The sequence below is a fragment of the Chaetura pelagica genome, unplaced genomic scaffold (assembly GCF_000747805.2).
Source record: "Chaetura pelagica isolate M959 unplaced genomic scaffold, ChaPel_1.0 scaffold36, whole genome shotgun sequence".
Taxonomy (NCBI): Eukaryota; Metazoa; Chordata; class Aves; order Apodiformes; family Apodidae; genus Chaetura; species Chaetura pelagica.
This window is the reverse complement of record NW_009953726.1, coordinates 2,419,994-2,444,480: the sequence shown is the minus strand read 5'-3', so window position 1 is coordinate 2,444,480 and position 24,487 is coordinate 2,419,994. Positions and strand designations below refer to the sequence as shown.

At 38.2% G+C, this 24,487-nt stretch overlaps 1 protein-coding gene across 1 annotated transcript in view; it reads left to right on the top strand.

Annotated features, from left to right (window-relative positions):
- The window catches only part of HIF1A (hypoxia inducible factor 1, alpha subunit (basic helix-loop-helix transcription factor)), a 22,242-nt gene extending 3,516 nt beyond the window's left edge, over window positions 1-18,726 (top strand). The window contains exons 3-17 of the mRNA XM_010000698.1: window positions 497-621; window positions 2,886-3,076; window positions 4,019-4,164; window positions 4,261-4,345; window positions 7,126-7,238; window positions 8,332-8,534; window positions 9,958-10,064; window positions 10,241-10,388; window positions 11,307-11,527; window positions 11,713-11,993; window positions 12,508-12,627; window positions 12,827-13,218; window positions 14,000-14,108; window positions 16,817-16,943; window positions 17,105-18,726. Coding sequence (XP_009999000.1) covers window positions 497-621; window positions 2,886-3,076; window positions 4,019-4,164; window positions 4,261-4,345; window positions 7,126-7,238; window positions 8,332-8,534; window positions 9,958-10,064; window positions 10,241-10,388; window positions 11,307-11,527; window positions 11,713-11,993; window positions 12,508-12,627; window positions 12,827-13,218; window positions 14,000-14,108; window positions 16,817-16,943; window positions 17,105-17,256 — 2,520 coding nt within the window. The 3' untranslated portion in view covers window positions 17,257-18,726. The remainder of the gene's footprint in view (window positions 1-496; window positions 622-2,885; window positions 3,077-4,018; window positions 4,165-4,260; window positions 4,346-7,125; window positions 7,239-8,331; window positions 8,535-9,957; window positions 10,065-10,240; window positions 10,389-11,306; window positions 11,528-11,712; window positions 11,994-12,507; window positions 12,628-12,826; window positions 13,219-13,999; window positions 14,109-16,816; window positions 16,944-17,104) is intronic.
- Window positions 18,727-24,487: the final 5,761 nt, after the last annotated feature.

Here is a 24,487-nt window from a genome sequence, read left to right as displayed (position 1 = left end):
AGGTTAGCATCTATTTTCATCTCTTGCCTTGTTCTTCTCTGCATGCCCCTGGTGATTCATACAAGCCTGACAAACTTGTAGACTTGAAGTGCACAGACAACTGGCTGAACATGAGCCAGCACTGTGCCCAGGTGGCCAAGAAGGCCAACGGCATCCTGGCTTGTATCAGGAATAGTGTGAGCAGCAGGTAGATGTGGTGCTTCAGGAGATGGTTTAATGGTCATGGGGGTGCAGGGTGGATGGTTGGACTTGGTGATCTTGAAGGTCTTTTCCAACCTTAATGATTCTATGATTCTATAATTATTGGCAAAGCATGGGTGTTTTAACTTAAAAGTGTCTACAGTTGGAAAGGAAGGCATGATAAAACTACAGGCATCTAGGCAGGTGGAAAGCAATTACTTCCAGCAGTTCGTCCTTCATTTTATATATAAGGAGGAACTTTATACAGGTCAAGGATTTGAATGAGTAACTAACAAAGAAAAATTTGACTTATAAGGTTGAATTTAAGGCAGCAGAAGTAATTTTTACCTTTGTTAGTGAAATCCGTGGTCCAAAAAAAGAGGACAAAGAGAGTCCAGATGGTATTTCACCTCTGCCCTTGGTTTTCCACCAAGAGAAAAGGTACTTGAGACTAGTCTTCAGTAAGAAATGTTTAATCAGTCAGGTTACATAGCTAAACTACTTTTTCAGTTTTGTTAAAGGTCAGGCTTTTTGTAATGGCAGTTTCCAGGTATACCTGTACGTCAGGAGCCTCTCAGACCAAGACACCCATGACTAGAGCAGGAAGGTCTATTATCACAGGAAAACTGAATGTGAAGAAATCTGCGAGATGGGAAATACTATCAGATATTTTAGGCTACCCTTCTGAGGAACACAAGCTTATATTCACAGAAACCGGAACTATTGTTAAGTCTGGATTTTTTAATTTATTTTTTTTTTACTACTAACCCCTAAGTTAGTTTTCAAAAAGCCCTCATTACTATTACGTTGCTATATTAATGTTTGTTATTACATAGAAATTCTGATTTCTGTGGTCTAGTAGCCTGATTTTTGCTACCAAAGGAGAAAACTTGATCCTATACGTAGCTCTTATAAAACATGATTCTGAAAAATCAAGCTTTTAGCACTTCCTTCTACCAGCAGCAGCAGGGGGTAGGAAGAGAGGATGATGGGGTTGGGGATGGATGGAGATGCCATGCAGTTTTATGAAGCTGGAAAAAAATAAGGTAATTGTACCAAAGATTCTGATGCCTTAATTTGTCTTTATCAGAGCTTATTAAACTTCTTTCATGTTTCAAGGCATTCACGCTTCCAGGTCAGTCTTTGTAATATTGTTGCTCTCATGTTTCTGCACAGACTAAGCAGGTTTTTGCCTTTTGTGGGTAATGCATCAGGTAAAGGACTGAAAATGTGTTCTTTTGGGTATGGATTTGACTGACTTTGAATCTGGTTTGTTATTTCCCAGGCAACATCAGCTCATGCATTGCTTTCCTCTGACATTTGTACTACCTCTCACAAGATGTGTGCTAATTAAAAAGGGCTTTTGCACAGATCCACAGATGTAGCAACGTGAATTTGGCAGTGGCAGCATGTGACTTGGAAGTGTAGTGAAATTTGAAAAAAGGAATTCCTAAACTGTTGGTAGGAAATAGTGCTGTGGTCTATTTTCTGTCTTTTTCAACTACTGACAGTCTTTTAATGATAACATTAAAAGGCAAACCACTTTGACTTATAAAAGCAGTGTTCCTAGACGTATGTTTCTCTTACGGTTTTAATGGAAGTCAGTGGAAAAAAGAGGATCCTGCAGATGATTGTAGCTGCCTTTTGTATCTCGGGTGTCTGCAAAGTGAAGATATGGTGCCTTCAAAAGACATAAATATAGAGAAAGAAAAATGGACAATAATACTGTATGCTTTTATATCTTCCATTTAAAAATACAAGCATATTTAACTGCTGTGGCATGATTTCATCAGGGGCCACAGCAGCATTGAGTTCTTGTTCAAATGTAAGAAAAACCTGGAGCTCTGGTCTCAAAACGCTTAGTTAACAAGTCCTGTGACAGATGTGTGAGACAAACATGAACCAGTCTGGGTTCTGGACAGTTGGACTTGGTGATCTTAGAGGTGTTTTCCAACCCTGACGATGCTATGATTCTTTGTGATTCTGGGCAAAAAGAGGATTATCCACATTAGTGACTGACAGAGTGTCCCAGCTGTTTTGGTGCTTTCTCTGTGTGATCTATCCTTCACTTCATGCATCCTGGGAGAGGCGAGTTTAGCAGAGGCAATGGAAGGAGAATGAGGCAACTTCTTAACCACTGGAGTGTTCCAGTATAGAGGAGACGATGGAAGAGGCTATATTGGAGAAAGAGCTGGGAAACGGATGTTCTGGATCACTTGAAAAGCTGGACACCTTATGCTAAATCAATACCCTTGCTTATCTGACCTATTAGGTGAGCTTCGTAAGGCTGGTAAAAAGGGGACAACTTAGGAGTGTGTACACAACAGTACTGGAGCATCTAGTGGGAAATAACTTCTACTGTAGTACTTTGAATAAACTCAAGGAGTCAGGAGAGAGGAAGGAAATAGGATTTGGAGGCTAGAGAGACAGCACTCAAGATGCAAGATAAGCACTTTGGGAATGGTTCTAAGTACACAGATGTCTGTTTGAAGAGCTGATCTTTTTGGAAGACTCTGGATTTGAATTTAGTTCTGGTAGAGCCCAACCTGCTGCAGAACTTTATACACAGATTTACAGTTACGCTTTTAAATTGAAGTTTTAAATTACTCCATTTCAAAAACTGGTTAATTAGCAGCTTCATTTCAGATTTAACTTAAAACAGAAAACTGTGCTTCCTCTATTAACCCCAGACTTTGTTTCTATAGGATTAGCTCGGAGCGCAGGAAAGAGAAGTCAAGAGATGCAGCCCGGTGCCGGAGGAGCAAGGAATCCGAAGTGTTCTACGAGCTGGCTCATCAGCTGCCCCTGCCCCACACTGTGAGTGCACATCTGGACAAGGCTTCCATTATGAGACTGACCATCAGCTACCTGCGCATGAGAAAGCTGCTAGATGCTGGTGAGTGGACAGAGCAGAATCTGGAAAAGGGGCTGGAAGTATATTGAGGAAGAAGCTGTTCCCAAAACCTGTCGGCAGCTAAATGTCTTAGCAGCTGCATCCTTTCTATGGAGAGGTGGAAGACCTTGCACTAGAAATAGGCTATTGGTGATGGCACAGGAAAATACAGGCACTGTTCAATGGGCTTTGTTATTCCCTTTCTATTCTGATGATCCTAGTTGGCTCATCACAACTGTAGTGCCGTTTTCAGTCTCATTTGACCCTTCTCCCAAAGTTAATTTCTTTCACTTAAGCCTCCTTCTCCCCTAGAGTTGCTTGTTCCAACCGTGCTTAATGAAACTGTAGGTGGTGGGTGCAAGTCTGATTTAGCAAACTGTAGGTCTTTCTCTTAAATATAAATTGCAGGGTTTTTTTTGTAATTTATACTTCACTGAAGGTGAAATTAGCTGAGGCTAAGTCTGTCTCTGCAGTTACACCTACCCATGCAACTTCAGGAGTATCTTGAGTTAGCTTATGATGCAGTATCTGGATAGCATGCCAAGGATTCTGTCATGGTTCTTTGTACTCATGCACACCTACCTATATTGTATAGAGGAGTAACTTTGGTAGATGTACTCTCAAATGTCTCCTAGGAAGCCCCTGAGAAAAGTTTGTAATGCCTATTTGAGAGAAATGGTAATATTTTTGCCATGTAGACTTCTTCCTTAAGGTGGAAGGTTTTTTGGTTTATGCATAAAAGCACAGAGGTTTAACCTCACTCTGATTTTCTGTGATTTGTGATACCATTACTAGAGCTTGAATAACTGGTCACTTATCTGATGAGTTATACTGGTTTTGAACAGTCCTGCAAGGTTGACTCTGTGCAGAATGGTGCCAGAAGTCATTCCTGATGGTAAGCGAAGAATGGTTGATATTTACTTCAAAATGTGTGTCTGCTTGTAGGTGAGCTGGAAACAGAAGCCAAAATGGAGAAGGAACTGAACTGTTTCTACTTGAAAGCTCTTGATGGATTTGTCATGGTTCTGTCTGAAGATGGGGACATGATTTACATGTCTGAAAATGTGAACAAGTGCATGGGACTCACTCAGGTGAAACATTTCCTAAGACTGTTTCAAATCTGTAAAAGCTGTTAAATTTTTGTATATGTGATGTTAGACAGCCCTATACCTTTTATTTTTTTGCAGTTTGAGTTGACGGGGCACAGTATATTTGATTTTGCTCATCCATGTGACCATGAAGAGCTGAGAGAAATGCTTACACACAGAAATGGTAAGAAGAAAGAAAAAAAAAGTCTATTTAATTTACTTACGTATAGTTCCTGTTTGCATCAGTACAGCTGGATATCTGCCAGAAAAGGGTGTTGAGAGAACCAACTAGTACATTTTGCTGCTTAAATCTCAAACCCTGTTCAGACATACTGACAACAGAAATAACCAGAATGTTTTGGCAATCTTCTAATTGTAGGAGAGATGAGACTTCGTTATTACCCTTTATTCTAAAAACAAAATTAATGACTAAAACTGAGTTACTGAGAGTTGAAAGAATTAGTGTGCCTACAGGAATAAAATTAAAGGTAGATTGAAGGAGAATGATCTTAAGAAAATGCTATAGAAGGACATGGAGATAAAAATTGGTGCATGTGTCTTGGTCTGGGCTTGCCTTTACAGGACAAATTCAAAGCAAATGCTCTCTTCCAGAAATCTATGGTGGTATACTTAAGACACAAAAAAGGTACTATATTTAGGACACGAAAAACTAGTGGGAGAATACTTGAACAGGCCCAAAAAGGGCTTTGGCATTGATGTTTCTCTGCACCTTAATTGGTGCATGAAATTAGTATCTCTTCTCAGATTTTTGACTCTCCTTTTCTCTATCTGAGGGAGTAGAACACCATGTTCACATGTTCTGTATGCTTTTGAATTTAACAAATGCCCATGAATTACTGCTTTTCTGTCTTCTAAAGGTTGGTTACAGACTATGAAGTCTTGGCAGCCTGCATGCCTCCAAACAAATCTGCTTCACTCAGTTGTTAGAAGTCTAAAATCTGACCTCTTTAATTCCTGTTTCATCAAACAAGGGTTATATGGACTCTGAATCTAGATAGTGACAAATTACTGTCTGACCTCTGCCTTCATGTAGCACTGTAAATCAGAAGTATTTAATGTTGTCATTCTGTTTAATTCAGTGGCAGAGACCTAATAAGATAGAGCATTAAGAGGTATGATAAGAGCCATGATATACATTGCTAGACTTTTCTGCCCTTAATATTGAAGTATGTTTCTAAGGCTAGATTAGACTTCGGCCCTCCACCCCTTCTTGGAATACGGTAATGCATCTGGGAGGGGTGGGTTGGAGTGGAGAAACAACTTCACTAAAGCAGTAAAAAAGACTGGACTTGTTGCAAAAGTTTTTTCTAAATTCTAAAAAATGTTATATTACTGAATTTCATGCAAACTGACTCTAGTCTCAAATTGACCAGACTGGAATAAGATGTCTGGAAAGCATTATTACAAAATCTGTTTAACAAGTGAAGTTGGCAGACAAAAGTCTAAATTACAGTAATAATAGTACATTTTTGCATTTGTTAGTCTTCCCAGGTTGCATTCTATTGCAGCTCTTGCATCAGTGGAATTATTTTGGTTTTAAATTGAGTATTAAATATTCCCCTTTGGGATTGTACAGGTGCAAATGAATATAAATGTGATTGGCAGATACTGAACTGCATTTGGATTTTACAGAGTTGTTTTTTAAAGCTTCCAAAGCTGGTGATTTTTAAAAATAATATCCATTGCTGAATCAGAATTGTGAAAGTTGCTCCATCTTTTAGAGCTGCTTCTTAAAGCAGAACCTTAAGCATCTGGACTTGGTAGCATAACGTTGTGTGATCTTCAGCTATGAATTTCTAGATTGGTTTAACTCTTTTAAAAACATACTGAATTAAGTAAGCTTTGGCTTGATTGATTTTCTTCCCCCTCCTTTATTGAGGATATTTTGATGTAGCATAAAGTAGACTTGCCCCCATTAGTCTCTGCCATAAGCAACAGACAAAGTAGCATAGGGGCTTTAATATTTTTCTGATAAATTTTGTCAAACTGGTAGCTGCAGTGCAAGCCACCGTGAAGAATTTCATAGCTACTGTTGTCTCTGGAGGGTGAGAGCAAATTATTTTATCAACTGTATCAGAAGTAAGCTCAGATCTTCTAAACTTCAACTCTCTGCCAGCATTACTCCTTACTCCTTGGCACACCTTAGCAAACTTGCTCTTCCACTGCTTCTTATCCTACGTACTTAAGTTCCTTCTTCCACACAAAGAGAGCTGCTTGCAGCTCTACTGTTAGGATCAGTTTCCATTTTCTTTGCCCAGAATAGCCTAGCTAGTAACTGACTCTGAAAGTTTCTCCCCTGTAAAGGCAAAGGCTTAACTCAAAGGCTGTTGTTAGCAAGGAAGGCTAAAAAGTTAGTGCTGCTAAGAATTAGTTGGATTAGGATTTCTTGACTTCCCCCCCCCAAGAATGCTAATAATTTGTTTAAAAACTTGGACCCTGTCTAAGAGGGTAAATCACTGGAAATATTTGGATGTGTGTAAACAGTGGAATTGTTAATTCTGAAGTGAAAAAACATAGTGCAGACCCAAAACACACTTGATTTGAACCTCTCTACAATGAGTTACTGATGTACTTCAGTGCAAACCAACTCAGCTGGACTTCCCATTCTGCAGGTGCTTATCTTGCCCTCTGTCACAGTTCAAAAATAGAGTAAAGCTTCAAGCAGTCTCTCTGCACCCTGTTTTTCTGAAATCTGGGATTGTGGAGTTGGCTACTAATAGGATACTGATCTTAAAACATTGAGACTTCAGTTTTTTGCCTACCTTTTAGTAAAACTCATCCTGAAAAGTGTTGCTATTGAATGTGCTCTCAGGTTTATCAGTCTTGTGTGCGTAATTTTTGGGTCTGCCCCTAGTCTTAAGAGTTCTATAACATGGAGGTTTTTTATGCCTTTGGAAGATGACCCAAGAGCTGAAGAACTGTTTTACTATTTGCTTTTGCTAGGTCCTGTGAAAAAGGGCAAAGAGCAAAACACGGAGCGCAGCTTTTTTCTCAGAATGAAGTGCACACTGACTAGCAGGGGAAGAACAGTGAATATAAAGTCTGCTACGTGGAAGGTAACTAATGTAAAGGAATATTGACGTAGTTTGGCAGCTTCCTTTTCAGATGTCATAACACTGTATTTCAACAGTTTTACTTCATGTCACAAGCTTGAGTTTCACTAAGCACTTAACTAATTTAGTGGCTGTGCTTCAATATGCTGAATTTTAATGCATCACAGGGGGAACTGAAACAATGTTTTAAAATTAGTTTTTCAAAACTCTCTTAATTAATTCTTCATTTTAAATTAGAGGTAATTTACTTACTAGAAATAATAATTACTAAATTAAGGTTGCATAAAACCTTCTCTGAGAAGAAAAATCTTTTACTTAAGCTGAATCTCAGTTTCTTTTGATTTGTGTGTAAATGTGACAGTTGAGGTCTCTCTGAAGGACTTTAATACCATTCTTTCTGAAGCTGTTGGCTATCCCTTTTGTAACAGTTGGAACAAAAAAGAGCCCAGCTTGATAACTTTTTGCAGTGAATGCGTTTTCTCCTTTGGACAAAAAGTAACCTTTTCCTGTATCAAGTGGTATTATGGCTCACAATTCTCTTTTATAACCTAAATGTAGTTATTCTGGATCAAAGAACTTTGTTCTTTGCTGCTGTCTGTAAATAAATTCTACTTGAAAATGGTTAAAAGAACCACACCACAAAGTATAAAACTCTTGCCTCTTGAAAAATATATTTGATCTCAGTCATCACTTCTGCAGAAGATCTAAAATGGAGGTTGCTACTATTACCATAACTTTCCAATTTAAATAATAAGATGCCTTTTCCTGAGGCAAATACTTATCAGTGTCGTCATTGATGTAACTTCCAGAGAACAGTTCACAGAAATGCAGAAATATCTAGTGTTGCTTCAGCCAGGGCATGAGAGGGAAGAGTTGGCAGCCTGTGTATGTCACAGTCCATGTAGCAGGAGGGGAACTGCTGCTCTCCTTCAGCCACCTGTCTAGGAGCACTGCTGCCTTTCTGTTGTTGCTATCACATTGAGGGGTGGGGAGGGGAAGGACTTTGCTCTAGGCGTGTAGGCATGCTAAGGGCAGTATGATTGTGTTGTCTGACAGACAAGACCTTGTCTGTTTTTTAAAATAAACTTTCCTGTAGGTACTGCACTGCACTGGACACATCCGTGTGTACGACACATGTGGTAATCAAACCCACTGTGGCTATAAAAAGCCTCCCATGACATGTCTGGTGTTGATCTGTGAACCTATTCCTCATCCATCAAACATTGAGGTCCCCTTGGACAGTAAAACCTTCCTCAGTCGTCACAGTCTTGATATGAAGTTTTCCTACTGTGATGAAAGGTAATATATATTTTGTACTTGAGAAAATAATTCATTTGAAGGAATTTGCAGGGTTGGTACATATTGGCTAATACTGGTATTGTACATTTAAGTAGTCTTGCTCACTAACTTGATTCATCTGTGCAGTGGAATCATCAGTAGGATACTTCAGCTTTTACTAACTGATCAGGATGTCTTATTCAAAAGACAGATTTTGACATCTAAGGAGGATCCAGGGCTATTACTTGGGGGAAAAATGCTTTGCCTGTTCAAAATGGTCTTGAGTGTAGTGGCAGTGATTAACTTGAAATGAGAATATTTTTCTGTGCACTGAGAAAACAGGAAAGATTTTAGGTTTGTCAAAATGGTGGTGCAATTTAGTGACTGAAGAGTGTGTGTGTAATGCTAGTCAGATGCATTATTGCTAATGCTTCCTCCCTCTCCCTTGCTCTGGGTGATCAGTGTCTGCTTTCTTCAATCCAAAATGCCCAAAAAATTCAGCTGTAGTATTAATACTATTAAAACATGCTGTTGAAAATGAGATTTTTGTGTTCTGGTACAAACCATGGATGTAGTCAAATACATAAGACTGCTCCTACTGTCCTCTGGAAACTTACCTTGAGAAATTTGAAAAACAAGTGAAGGAAATAATTGACATGAGTTTTTTTATTTTGGGGTTGTTTGGGTTTTTTTGCTTGTTTGGTAGGTTTTTTGGTTTGTTGTTTTTTTAATTGGGTATTATTTGTTACACCCTGTTTCCTTTTCTTTGCAACAAAAACAAACTTCTAATTAGTTGCTGCGTTAGACACAAAGTGATGTTAGTGCAGGTTATTTGTTGTTCCCTGCAGAAACCTGAGCTTTATGTGACTGAAAATGTCACATCAAAGGTACTTACTTGATCATATTCTGCATGTAGAATTGGGCAAAATAAAAGTTTTCCCCTGGTTAGCAGTGCCCTCTGGGGGCTGAAGAACATACTGTTTTCTTTAAAAAGCTGTCAGTGGTGGTTGAGTGGGAAGAATAAATCTGATATGTTAATTTCTTAGTTGCAGGATTAAAACTGCTGAAGCATGTCTTTGTTTTTTTATTCAGTTCTCATATTTGTATAAGCTGGATGTGCTAGTCTGTAAGTAGCTGGTCTACCTTTAGGGAAAAAAAAAGTCTAGGTCTAGAAAGCAGGGATTTTCTTAATCCTGTCTACCATTGGACATGATTTATAAATACTGATTGAGAAGTAAAATCCCATGCCTGCTGAAATTTCTCTTTTAAAGAAACATTAAAAATATACAGATTTATTTAAAAAACTCCCAATAAAGCAAATTTTCTACTAATGTGCATGGAAGTGACTGCTAGGATTTTTCTAGATGTGCATCCAAATGCTCTGGTATTTGTGCTAGTCCATGTCTGCTTTTACTTAGCAGTTTTTTTTCCCCTTGTTTTAAAGAATTACAGAGTTGATGGGCTATGAGCCAGAGGAACTCCTGGGTCGCTCAATCTATGAGTACTATCATGCACTGGATTCTGATCATCTGACCAAAACACACCACGACAGTAAGTGAAAAGATGTATTTCAAGCCCTCCAACTACAAGAGATGAGATCACTGGGGGAAGCAGCAGCAGAATGAGAGCTTTATTTTAATTGCAGAGACGAATCTGCAGTTAATACTTCCACGGTTTTGGGTTTTTTCCTGCCTGTTAATTAAAGCTGGTGTCCTTTCTGCTTTTAGTGTTCACAAAAGGGCAGGTGACAACAGGACAGTACAGAATGCTTGCTAAACAAGGTGGCTATGTCTGGGTTGAAACTCAAGCAACTGTTATATACAACACTAAGAATTCTCAGCCACAGTGCATAGTGTGCGTAAACTACGTGCTGAGGTAAGTTGAGTAGATGTTGCTATTTTCTGTCATCATCTTTATTGAAGACAAAGTCAGGTTCTGATGGCACCACACCTTTTTTTTTAACTCGCTAAGAATGTGAGCCCCTGTTGAATGTGTTATGATTTTACTCTTTCCTACCCATGAAATGTTGCTCAGAATACTGCCAGTCCTAGGATCAGGAATTGTATTTGAAAACAGAGTATTTTTTTGATCTAGTGATACCAGCAGGAAGATTTCTGCAAGCAAATGAATGTAGGGCCAGCCTGTTCTGTCACAGTGGAAACATTTGATAATCTGTGTGCATTCTAGACCAGCTCTTAATCTGCAGTCTGGAGCAGTGAATTTCACTAACAATTTTTAGCCATGGAGTCAGAGCAAGAGTAATGGTGTCTGTCTTAATCCCATTTATTTTTTTTCTTTAGAATTGCTCTTAATTGAAAACTTAAACTGAAGGCAGACTTGTTGACTGTTTTTCTGCAATTGCCCAATAGTCCTAAATTAGTTTATCAAAACTTCAGTTAATGTACCACTATTAATCTATCAACATATTGCACACTAATTTAAAACAAAAAAAAGCATTTTAGGAAATATCTAACTTTTTTTTCTTCTTACTTTATCAATGCTTTCAGAAAAGCATATTTATTTTTGTCACTTTTTAAAATGGGAACAGAAATAGTGCTTGCTTTGACTGTTCCATTTGAGGAAAGAATGAGTAAGAAAAAAAGAATTCTTAAAGCTCCTATCCTGGTAATATTGTGGTGTGTGTGGTGGTTTTTGGGTTTGTTTTTGTTTGTTTGGTTTTTTTGAGTTTTGTTTTATTTGGTTTTGTTTGGGTTTTTTATTTACAAAAATGTGAAGCCTGAATTTATTCCTTTTAGCTGTTCTTTAACAGTCATCTTCCTCCCTGTCTGACAGTGGAATTGTTCAGAAGGACTTGATTTTTTCCCTTGGACAAACCGAGTGTATGCTAAAACCAGTGGAGTCTCCTGATATGAAAATGACCAAAATATTCAGCAAAGATGACCTGGATGATACCAACAGCCTATTTGAAAAACTTAAACAGGAACCAGATGCTTTAACTGTGCTGGCCCCAGCTGCTGGAGACACAATTATCTCTCTAGATTTCAGCAGTAATGGTGCGTGTGTATTTAAAATTGAGAGCATGCAAATTACTAAAGTTATTGTTTTAGAGTAAATGTCAAAAAATAACCTCCCAGTATCACTTGCCTGGTGATACTTCAGCTGCTGTTTAAATTTAATGAGGTCCATAGACACGCACAGTATTGTTACTTAGGTTGATGGTTTCTTTTAATTTTTATAGAGTCTGATGAACAACAATGTGATGAAGTTCCTTTGTATAATGATGTAATGCTCCCCTCATCCAGTGAGAAATTGCAGAATATAAATATGGCAATGTCCCCACTACCTGCCTCTGAAACTACAAAGCCACTTCGTAGCAATGCTGATCCTGCACTCAATAGAGAGGTTGTATCAAAGCTGGAGCCAAACACAGAGCCACTCGAACTTTCTTTTACCATGCCTCAGGTGCAAGAGCAACCAACCAGCCCTTCTGATGCAAGTACCAGCCAAAGTTCACCTGAGGTTAGTTACCTAATTAAAATGTACGTGCTGTGGGGACTTGTGGAGCCAAACTGGTTAAGGATGCAGCCAAGACGGGAATTGAAGGTTATTTCTAAGTTGTGACTTAGTTAAGCTCTTGTCATGATCTGAGGAAAAAGATACATTTTAATACTGAGAATTATCTTTTCATTAAAGTGAGTCTTGCAAACATGTGCAATGTCACCTGATAGAGGTACAATGAAGTTGGGATTGGCCTTTCTAGAAAATAATGGTTCAGAGACAACTTCTCTGAACAGCATATTAGTTGCAATAATTTACTGTAAAGGCTTATTCCAGGTTCCAAATAATTGTGTGCTCCCCACATGGGGTAAATTTGCATGCATACCAAGAAATGTTTTCTTCCCCCATTTTAATTTTATGCAACTGTAGCCTGGAATTAGTTTTTACATTAGAACATTTTTCAGGGAATCTGTAGATATAACGCAAACTGAGGTAATGACAGAAGCTTAAAACTCTGCTCAAAATGTTTTCACAGCCCAGTAGTCCAAACGACTACTGCTTTCATGTGGATAATGAAATAGCTGAGTTCAAATTGGAATTGGTGGAGAAGCTCTTTGCAATAGATACAGAAGCGAAAAATCCATTTTCTACTCAGGTAATGTACATAAACTTACATTCTGTATCATCTTAATACTTACTCTCAATGTGCCTTCTCTTAGAATGTCTTGAGGAACCTTCTTCCTCTTCTATGTAATATTTTCATTAAAATAAATTGCAAAGGAATATATGGTAAGGATTTGGTAAAAGGAAGAGCCTTAATGAAGCCATGAAGTCATACCTCTCATCTTTTACAGGAAACTGATTTAGATTTGGAGATGTTGGCTCCTTACATCCCAATGGATGATGACTTCCAGTTGCGCTCCTTTGATCAGCTGTCCCCACTGGAAAGCAGTTCATCTGGCTCTCAGAATGCAGCCATTACCATCTTCCAGCAGCCTCAGACACCATCAAGTACTGCTGATGAAAAAAAACCAGTGACAGAACATGTGGATGATGTGAAGACGCTAATTGCACCTTCATCTCCTGCCCACATCATCAGTGAAACGAGTAGTGCCCCAGCATCACCTTATAGTGGCAATAGGAGTCGAACCGCGTCTCCGAACCGAGCGGGAAAAGGAACGTTGGATCAGACGGAAAAATCTTGTCCGGGAGTGCCCAGTTTGCTAACAGTCACTCTGAACAAAAGGTATTTTAAAACCAAAGCTTAAGTCCTAGCATCTGTTCCAGAAGCTAGCTATAATACAGTCTGAAATACTGCAACTGTTGTATGTTGTCTTTGGCTTTCTACTTCAAAGTAGAAATTGATACGTTTACATTTTTGGACCTTTCAAATAAGTTTTTTGTTTGTTTTACTGGTGAGGTTCTCTCAAGTTAATTTTGCAGTGGCTTTACATAAACAACTTATGTAATAGGCAGCTGCTGTATGCCAACTGTTCATAATTTTGTTCTGCTCTTGAATCTGACATGCAGCCTTTTTAAAAGAATGTGCAGTAGGCAATTTACAATTTACAATACCCACACAGTATTTCTGGTGCTTTTCTTGCTCACTTTGTTACGAGGTAAGAGGCATCTACTGTCTGTGTGCTTCCACTTCTTGCTTTTAAAGCAAGCCAGATGTCATAATGATGGACTGTGTCATTTGTAGCAGGTATTTATCATTATAGAAACTCAGCAAAGTCAAAGTCAGACTTGTGATGCATAGAACATTTATCTGTACACAAAAATATTCAGATCAGACTTTTTTTTTTTCTGCAAAGAAGCTCATTCTGAGCTTCACAGCAAGATTAAAAGCTGTAATTTTCACTATGGTCATAGACAATGATTGTTGAATTGAGTCAATTATGAAAGAAAAGTAGTATAGTTCATAAATTCAGTTCTGTGATACTGTATGTTAAGTGTCCACAAAAGAAGGGATATGGCCTGAGGGTAGTAGAAACGTCTTAACAGCCTGAATCAATTTTTCTTAGATCTACTGCAATGGATGAAGAACTAAATCCAAAGATGCTAGCTTTGCATAATGCTCAGAGAAAACGAAAAATGGAACATGATGGTTCACTTTTTCAGGCAGTTGGAATTGTGAGTTTTGTTTTACCATTTTAAAATATTCACTTTTAACCTTGCAGTTTCTTAAATGAGGCATCAGTGCAGACTCCTGAGTTTAGCCATTGGTAAGCAGTGGAATCTTGGGATCAGAAATAATTGTTCGATTGTGAAATTCCCACATACATGCAGATACTCTAATTTTAATTATCTCTGTTAGCTGTTTCAAAAGTGCCCTCTGTACCCAAGCATGTTTCTTGATTAGATAGAAGGTACTTACTTCTTTTGTGAACATGTATGTTATCAGTGGAATATGTACAAATGTAAGACATCAAATTTAGATTTATAATTGCCATATTTGTTTAACTTCTTGATTTAAATGCAATTTTCACATTTGTCAATAGGGGAGACAGTGCTCTTAAGCTTCTTTCTGTGCTTTTGTTTTTCCACCAAGTCTGAGATTGCTCTATTTGATCAGATAACAAGATCATCTGAACCATATAAGGGAACAGAATTTGTGTAACTTAGCAAATGTATGTTACTACTGCTTTCATTTCATGCACACTCTCTAAAATTAGTGCATGTGATGGTGAGTAGCTCATCATCATCTCAGCTTTTCAAAAGAAACTTTTTGGGTATTCTTACATTTATGTCTCTTCATTTGGGCTATCCAGCTTATTTACTGCAAGGGTATTTTGTGTCCATGATCTTTGTCTCTTGCTGTCAGTTCTTAGTATTTTGAAATCTTGAGCTTTGCCATTACACACTGTTCTTTCTCTTCTTGCCTTCATTGCAAATTCCCTCTTTGCTTAAGTTTTTCCACGGTTGATTCTTAGTTCCTCAGCTGCAATGTAGTCTTTGAGATTCTTTGTCTCTCTAGTTGTCCATCTCCTAGGTGTAGCCATCCATCATGTTTTACAGTGCATTTTTATTTTTCATCTGAACTAAAAGTTATTCCTGTATCACCATTCTGGTTTAGGGTCTTCCTCTAGAAGAGCTGAGAAAGCTTTTACATGTTCTTTTTTTTTTCTGAGGCAACCAGGCTTTATTTAAAAATAACCACATCATTCTTATGCCATTGATTTCATTTGCTAAGTGCTTTGCACCTCCATGCATGTTGTTCTGTTGCTTCCAGTAGCCCTGTAAGAATTCAAAGCTCTGCAAGAATTGTATTGCCTTTCATTGCCTCTTTCTCATGGGATGGTGCTATAGCTGACACGGTGTTGCTCATAAAATACAATAGCATGGGTTGTCATCATTAACTGCTGTAGTAGCATTTAGGCTTCTATGCTTAGTGCCTTTTTAATGCTTACAGGTTAAAGCTTCACCTTTTGCTAAACCTTTTTCTTTTTACCATATCTGACAACAGAGTTGTAAATATTTGGATGGTTTCTGCACAGGCAGAAGCTGTATTTTCCATGTTGCTGGGTCTTACTGACATTATTTCAAACAAGTGCTTTTGTTTGGCTTCTTTCCCACAATGGATTTCTGAGTGGATGAACTAGGCCTTGCACATGGCAGGGAAAAAAATGATGGTAAATCCAAGTGTATAAAACATGGTGTTCTGGGATTGCGCAAAAACTTGCTACAGCTTCTTAGCTGTAAGGAAGCAGGACTTTGCAAAGAGTGAAAACAAGTGAAGACAAAAGTAAAATACTACTTCAATGTTCAAGAAAACAGGAGAATTAGACAAGGGCAAGATGTGTTACCATAAGATCATGAAACAAGGATTTGAATCATTACATTGAGAGAGGTGTATGTTGTATCTTAATATTAAGGGCTTTATTATATTCATGGTAAAAAGAAACAAAACCAGCAACAATGTAGGTGACTGACCTTACTATGAAATATATGAAATGCAGCTTGCAAGTTGGAGTTCTTTAATTCTAACTTCTGTTATACAACTGTCTTTTTGACTTGCGTGGATTTTTTTACAACCTGAAAACATGTGCTCTTTACTGTTTTAAGTGTTCAGGATCATGGCAGCGTTCTGAAATACCTTTTCCTCTTTTTGCAGCATTCATTACTGCTAACAAGACAAAACTTTGCAAATTCAACTACTTCTGCTAGCAAACTCAATACTAGGATGGTGATTTTTTCCTTCTATCCCATGTGTTTCAGTGGCAGCTTCTTTTTACTTACCCTAATTATATGGAGCCCTTAAAAGCTTTCTAATCTCTGCATCTTCTCTGCTGCTGTCAAAACAATATGCTAAAGAGCAATGTCTGCAACAGAATGGCTTTGCATTCCCCACAAGATTTGGGTCAGAGGGCTTGGTGGCAATAACTGGAGTGCAAGCAGAATTTACATCTTAAATTTAGATAGAATCGACCCACCAAGGTTCCTGAATCTCCTGTCTACACTATTAATTCCAGTGCAGAAAACCATCAGACACTGCAGTGAAAACCTGCTGCTTACTCACACTCTAGCAGTGGTAATTAAATGGGTGTGTATGTGAACATGAACATGCTAATCTTGAGCGTGGTAATTGATGATAACCAGGATTTACTGTAAAGGAAGTAAGGTCTTGAAACCTGATTCAGTTTTCTTTTACATAATTTTCAAGGCCAGTATACTTGGAAATCATGTTTCTCCCCAAGTTCTGAATGAATTCCACTTTAAATTGTAACAATGCCTACACTAGTAATCAGTGACAGAAAGTGTTAGCTGGGAAGAGGGATGTGGAGGGCTAGGAAGAGACAGTATTCGATAAAGAAGATTGATTTTTCTTTCTTTCTTTCCAGGGGACTTTATTCCAGCAGACAGGTGACCGTGGAGGAAATGCATCACTTGCTTGGAAGCGTGTAAAGGGATGCAAAACAACTGGTCCTAATGGAGTGGAGCAAAAGACAATCATTCTGCTATCAACTGGTCAGTGCCTTTTAGCATGTAGAGGAGGGTGGAGGGTGGGCTGTGTGGAAGGGAACCGAGTGACAGGAACTTGTCCAAAATTCTTTCTGAACAACTCTGGGGGAAAGGTTAAGCGTGATGAATAAAGAGTACTTTTTTTTTCCTTCCCCCTCCCTCTTTAGACATAGCAAGTAAACTTCTAGGGCAGTCGATGGATGAAAGTGGACTACCCCAGCTCACCAGTTACGATTGCGAAGTAAACGCACCCGTACAAGGCAACAGAAACCTGCTACAGGGTGAAGAACTGCTCAGAGCTCTGGATCAAGTTAACTGAGCTTTCACAATACTTGTTTCTTTTTTGGACACTGGTGAATCATCACCTAAAGCAGTCTATTTATATTTTCTATATCTGATTTTAGAAGCCTGGCTACAGTACTGCACTAATTCAGTTAGTTCCGTTTTGATCCCCTTTCTACTTATTTTGACAGTCTTTTTAATGTGTTCTTTATGTAACAATAACTCAAACTATAGTGCATTTTTATAATTCTTTGGTACATACACTTTTAAGTCCATTACATTTAAAACACTTGCAATAGCAGCTTTGAAATATGCACCTGATTTTAAAAAACTATTTATTTTTTGGCTGGGGAGTTGGTCACCAAAACTTACCATTAGTAAAATGCCAACACAGGAAAAACTGGCAATCCTTCCATCCTGCTCTTCATAGGTAGCTGGAAGACTTGTGCTCTCTTTACTCTTTATGTTCAAATAAGGTTTTTTTTATTTTAATAGTTTTTATAAGAAACAACAATGCTTTGCAGCAGTGCATTGTAGCCACAATCGCACAATATATTTTCTTAAAAAATACCAGCAGTTCATCATGCAATATATTCTGCGTTTATAAAAACTAGTTTTTAAGAAGAATCTTCTTTTGTTTGCCTATGAAAATCATGTTTAAACCTGGATTATGTCATTATTTTAGTCACGTTGTAATATACATTTTTCTGAAATGCTGTCTTACGCTTTTGACTTACAGGAGTGTGGTTAGTCAAAGGAAAGGCTTTTATCTGGAAAGGGCTAGCAGCATTTTATTTGGATATGTTCTCAATTTAGAGAGAGATTGATGTTCTTAAAGTAGTCACTTTGCCAGCTTAAAAAAAAAAAGAAATAAATCCCTGCCTGTAGTTGTTGAAGTTAATGCTAATATTGTGTATGATCTTAAATCTAAATGTTCAGCTTACCCTGTGTGGTATAGGTGATATTTCAAGCAGATTGTAAAACATCTTGCATTGTTAGCAGAGTTTTATCTAGTACTTCATTGAGTTGCTCAATATTTTGATGTTTTGGTTTTATGCACCTTGTTGCTATTAACATCCATATGTTTTCATGTAGATTTCAATAACTTGAATATATTTAGAAGCCTTTTTATTTAGAAATATATAGTTGTCACAAACATCTTATTTTCCTATATGTACTGTACAAAACCTTCATTCACTCATTCTTTTGCTCTTTGTGGTTGGATCTAACACTAACTGTATTGTTTTCTTACATCAATAAACTATACGTGGACCAGGCCCCCTCGGGGAGTGTGTTACCTGAGAGAAATGAGATAATTTATATTTTTGTTAGTGGTTGTTGTTCATCAGTGTTCCCTTTTTAACTTAGAGTCGATTGGAAATCACTGCTCCCTTATTTTGATTGTAACATCTCTGCGTTCATTATTTGAGCCTATTCAGTACTGAAGTCTCCCAGACAGTGTTGTACTACTGCTCGCCAAAGATGTTAAACTTTTAAACTCTGTTATCCACACCAGTTAGCAAACTTGAAAGGGAGGAGGCATCATGTGTTTTTTGAGAGTGGAAAGATTCTTCTGTGTGAACAAATTAAAAGCTTGTCTCTGGAAGCTTTGTCAAGGTAACACTAGAAAGCAGGAAAATAAAATTCACAGGAATGATCAATTAAAGATGGATTTTTTTTTCTTCACAAAACTGCATGATTTAAAAATTATGATGGTAATTTATGATAAAGCTTATTCTACATTCTTGTGCTGTTGACTCAGTAACTTTGACTAAGTGACTTTCCTCATTTTGCTGTCATAAAACATTATGCTACTGATACAACCTTGTAATGTGTAAATATGGTCAAGATATTCTGTGCATTCTTCAGATTATTTTAAAAAAATCCCTTAGCTCAATGTAAGAAATCAAATGTGGAGAATTATCTTTGTTTTATTTTAGAAACTTTGCTTTCATCAGACTCTTTTGAAATTAATATAGTGGTACATAAGCTTAACCTGTTTCCTAAAATTCCTGTTACTCTTTCAGTGAAATGAGCGCTTTGAGCTGACACAAGTGTACTAAACTAAATGGAGATTATCAGCTACCAACTAACAAAAAAAGGATAAGGCACTGGTAGCAGAAGACAACTGCATACTTCTTAAAGGTTGAGTATAAGTTGCAGAAAGAGGAGAAAGCATGTAGGTGCTCTAAGCTAAAGATGAAACTTTGTTCAGAGAACATTTTGAACATACACCCCTGCTGCTAAATTTTAAAGATTTTTAATGCAGCCTTTAAGTGTGCAAAGCTTACAAATGTATCTGGATAAAAGCAGCAGAGCTGCTGCATACCTGCAGCGTGAGGTCTCTTGGATGGCATTCTTCCCATGGCATCCCTTTCTGTGGCAGCAGTTCACAGGTTTATAGAGTGAAGGTGCTAAAGGCTTAGTAAAAAAAGCACCAGCACCCTGCTTTGCTCTGCATGGATTGACACAACCTGTCTGGGGCAGGGAGAATTTTGCAGAGATGTGAAAGGTACAAGTGGGTTCTGCTTTTCTCACAGCCCCAGCAAGCTTTGAGCTGGCCTGGTGGGTTATCCCTTTTTGTCTCCAAGAGAAACTGCATAGCATCTTGCTTGATACTGTTCTGCTGCTCTCTTGACCTTATTTTGGAGAAGCCTGACCTTTTTGGGTCAGTCAGTTCCTCTTCAGTGTAATTTAAAGAGGGCAGTCAGTTTTCATAGAGAAAAATTAATGTTAAAAGAGGAAGACTTAAGTGTCCCACATGATTTATGGTTATGAGCCTGCTGGTATAATCTCTGGTCTTAATGACAGCAGCTGTGGATTTAAATGAGCCATGTTTCATCTAAGAATCTTCCTAACTCACATTTTTTTATTATACATAATAGCAAGGCAGAGCATTTTGTTTATTGCCCTGGTATAAGTGGAATGAACTGCAATAGCTGTATTGGTTTGTTTTAGGAAAAAAACCAACAACAACCAACCACCCAACCTCTTAGAGAGATTGGTGAAAGCAAGGAAAAGTAACAGTAATTGCTCTGGCGTTGTAAGATCTGTGCTAAATCTAGATGTGAAGTCACAAAATCTTTTAACTGCCTTTTTTAAAATTACTTTTTGTTTGTTTGTTTGCTTAAATTCTTTGGACTAGATGATCTTTATAGGTCCCTTCCAACCCAATACATTCTATGATTCTAGGAATACACACCCTGAGTCTAAACCTTCTTTGGAGGATGAGTTTCTAGAATACATTAACTTCTAAGTGCTTTCTTATTTTGATTTTGAATCATTCCTTTGCTGACCTGCTACCTTTTAAAATGTTGAGGCACTACATTAGAGCATTCATTCTTAAGTGGTAGTAAAGAAGCTGTAGGCAGGTAGTGTTTCCTTCTGCATATGGAACGTGCTAGATGATGTGGAAATGATAAACTGAGAATAACTAAGCTTCAGGAAGGTTATTGTGACTACAGCAGTAGTCAAGCCATGCCTCCTCCATGGCATAGCACAATCATTATTTTTACATATGGATTCCAATTGATGTTTTTTTATCAAGAACAATGATGGTTTTGTTAAAAGGTCGAGGAATTTTTAAACTACTAATTATGATGCCATCATTCATTCCTTTACCTGAAAATAGTTATAATAAACCATAGGTGTAGCTCCCAAAAAGTCACTTAAGTCTGCTGTCCACTTACTTGATCTCAGGTGTTATACACTGAACAAATTAAAGTAGCCTGAGTCCAAAGTACATCCTTCTATTGTACTTTCCTCCCATGTAATGAGGTAGGCTTGGATTATGCTGATCTTTGAAAACCTTTGGGTTTCCTATTCAGTTTCCTGTGTGTCTGTGTACACACATTAAACTCTTCCTAAGTAATTATTGAATTAAAGAATCATAGGTTAAGGCCAGAAAGAACAATTAAAATTTTACACATAACCCTGGTGACAATTGAAATACTTCAAATTTTGGATGAATTGATCACCTTTGCTTCCAACAAAATACAACGGTAGGATCAAAAAAGTCTGATGATTACAGGTTAAGCTACTGGGTATTTAGTAGTAATTTTTCCTTCTTTGAAAAGCTGTTTAATGAAACAGCTAAACAATGGTAGCTGAAGGCAGAAATGTGGGCTGTTTCACCAGTATCTGTTGGCAAGCTGTCTCCCCCGTTTCACTGCTGAATGAAGGGGTCCCTTGGATGCACAGTGCCGTGCGAGTCCTGAGTGCCCAACCACTGTCCAACAGGCTGGATGTCCCTGAGGTCAACCCATCTGTTCCAGTCCCCTCCAATTAGCTGCTACTGAACACAACACACATCTCACTCAAATGTCACAGCACTTACGCACATTAAAACTGTAATTGTCCAGCATGAAAATAAATATTTCACAGGAGTACTTTGTAGGAAGATAATTTTCATAGGTATTCATGTAAGTTGGGTATCCAGCTTTCATTAAATACCATTAGCAGTTAAGCTCCCTGGAAAGGTCCCTTTTAGAGAACTGTAATATTTTTTTTTTGATCCAAATTCTAAAAACGAGTTGTCATTTTCCTTCTGCTTCCCTGTTTACCTTGAGCAAGGCTTGCCAAGTTACCAAAAAGTTAAAAAGAGTTTGCTACTGGATTAATACAGTATGGTAGATTTTGTGAATAATAGCAGTATTCTCTCATGAAGAAGTGGTATATTTTAATGGAATTCTTTTTTGGAACCAAGTACAACATATTGCAATTGATATTTCTCTTGAAACATTTTGACATACTTGTGACTGTATTTCTTTTTGATTGTGTAACAGTATAAAATTCAATAAAAGAGAGGGTTTGTTTCTAATTCGTGACATCTCTGATCTTTCTGTTCATCTCCTAACCCCTGTTTCAAAAGGTAGATGACAAAACCACTTTTCAAAGTGAACTAAATAACCACTGTGCAGCATAACTAAAACTCCATGCATGTTTGAGGTCTGACTTACCTACAGCTGAAGCCAGAAACTTTCCCACTAAGCACACATCTGGTCTGTCTTCCAAAAGCATTTATAATTAGTGTCTTGCCCTGACAGCTGAATCCTGTTCATCTCAGAAACAACAGCTATCCCACCTGAATTAAGCAGACTACATGCATGAACAAAAGAGGTTAAGCACATAATTTAAGGAGTCAGATGTGAGGGAGGGTGTAGGTTTTCCTGTGGGAAGCTACAGAGAGCAACAGATACGGAGCCAGAGGGTCAGATAACGTTTATGAAACCTCTGAGTTATCACATCAAACACGCCCTTAGTAGCAAAACAGAAACTAGTCTGAATCCCAAATCATGTCTCCAGGTGATTTCACTTGCTCTCAGTACATGCAAATGATTATCAAGAACTTGTGACTCCTGCCCTCTTGTTAAATCAATTCTGCTTCCCATTGCACAGATTAAAAATCTTCTGTAGTGTTTTGGCTTGGGAAGTCTGAGAACAGAAGGCAAGTGCTGTCACAATAGAGTATGATCCTGTTATCTGGTGTTAGTTGTATGTTTGTACATATAGAAGTTTGAACACACTAATAAAATAGATCCATGATTCATTTTAATGAAAATACATTTAAACATGATTTTCATGTTTTCAACTTGAAAATGTGCTCCAATAGAATAATACAAGATTATTTTTTTTAAAAAAAAGGAGTTGTCTTTTGCCATGTGCAACTGGAGAACCCCATTTTCTTTTTTAAATCTATGCAGAATAAATGGCTTCTTAACTTGCAACTTATAAACGAGGAATTAATAGGGCAAACAGCACTTGTTTAGGGGTTAAACATGAAGACAAAGAAGATAGAGTAACCAGCACATTCTTCCTTAAATAATTTAAATTTCTTTAACTTTTTTTCTTTTCATTTGGAAGACAGTGTATTAAGAATGAAAATTTAATAATGAAAAATCTGAAGGAGCCCTAGATGAAAACACACCATTTCTCAAGAAAACAAAAGGATTTATTAGGCTAAATCTTGACCCTGTATTTCACTGTATATACACAGAAGGAGAATTTGACATTCCACTGCATTTTCAGTCTTCAAACCAAACTAGCCAAACTTTCTGCAAGGAAAGACTTGGCAGATGTTAACATCTGGGCAGCCTCAGCCTCACTACATCCTACATGGTCTTACACAATTAAAGTGCCACGATGTGCAGCCTCATCTGCCTCAGGGGAAAGAAAAAAAAGAAAAAAAAAAAAAAGGCATTTCCATTTAGCATTTCTTGAAACATCCACTTCTGAGAAACCACAACATTCACTGCATGCTTTAAATAAATAAATAAATAAATAAAATTATCAGAAAACACAGTCAAGCTTTACCAATTCAGCACCACTCCAGAGCCGAGCTCCTCCACTCCTTTTAAATTAAGGGATAACTCAGGTAACTAAGTAGGGCTTGGCTTGATGTGTAAGCAATGATGAACTCACTCCACCATGTGTCAGTTACTAACTTGCTTGTGCTTTGGATCCTTAAGTTCACTGGGCAGGAGTCCATTGTAACTGTTTTTCCAGCAGCACTGGTATTCTGTTTCAAAACCAGTACAGTCTGTTGAAGACGGGGCCACAAACTGGATGAATGGGGTCATTGCCCTACGTCTCTTAAACAGGAATCCAAATGAAAATGTCTTTTCAGAAGAACAAAACAACCAAACGACCCAAGACTCAGCAGGTGCTGCTCTGCCCCTGCAGCTGCTAAAACCTGTCCAGCCCGTGTCTAACAGCTCCACTAGTTCTGACCGTCAGTGAAAGCGGCAATTGGTGCTCAAAGACCGCAGCTACTGACCTGACGGCTGCTTGTTTCCTACTTACCTACAAGGGTTGGATTCCTGCCGCCTTTCGGGAAATATAATAAACAAGGAAAGATGCTTTTGTGCCTGAAGCTTCGTGTGGTTGTAGGAGCTAATGGTTTGAAATGCCCAGCTTCAAGGAGCGGCCTTTAGACCAATGAGTTGATGCTGATGGTCAAGCGGAGAGCGGTACAGCCCCACAGCCAGCAGATTTAACATTCGTGTGGCAGCGCACGATGGTTTGAGCAAGCGGATCCTTCACCTGACCATGGCTCTAAACTCCTTGCGGGTTTAAACACCCTCCGAAAGGCATCGCCCGCTGCACCATCCCATGTGAATTGGCTGCTTCTTCATCCGTCAGGGCTCCCCGGGGCACTGGGGCGATGCCCCAGAAGCCGGGTTCCCACCCTCCCCTCTCCCCGCAGGGATGCAGGAGCATCCAGCCGCTCTCCTGCCGCTCACACCGCCCCATGCCCGGCCCGCAGACCC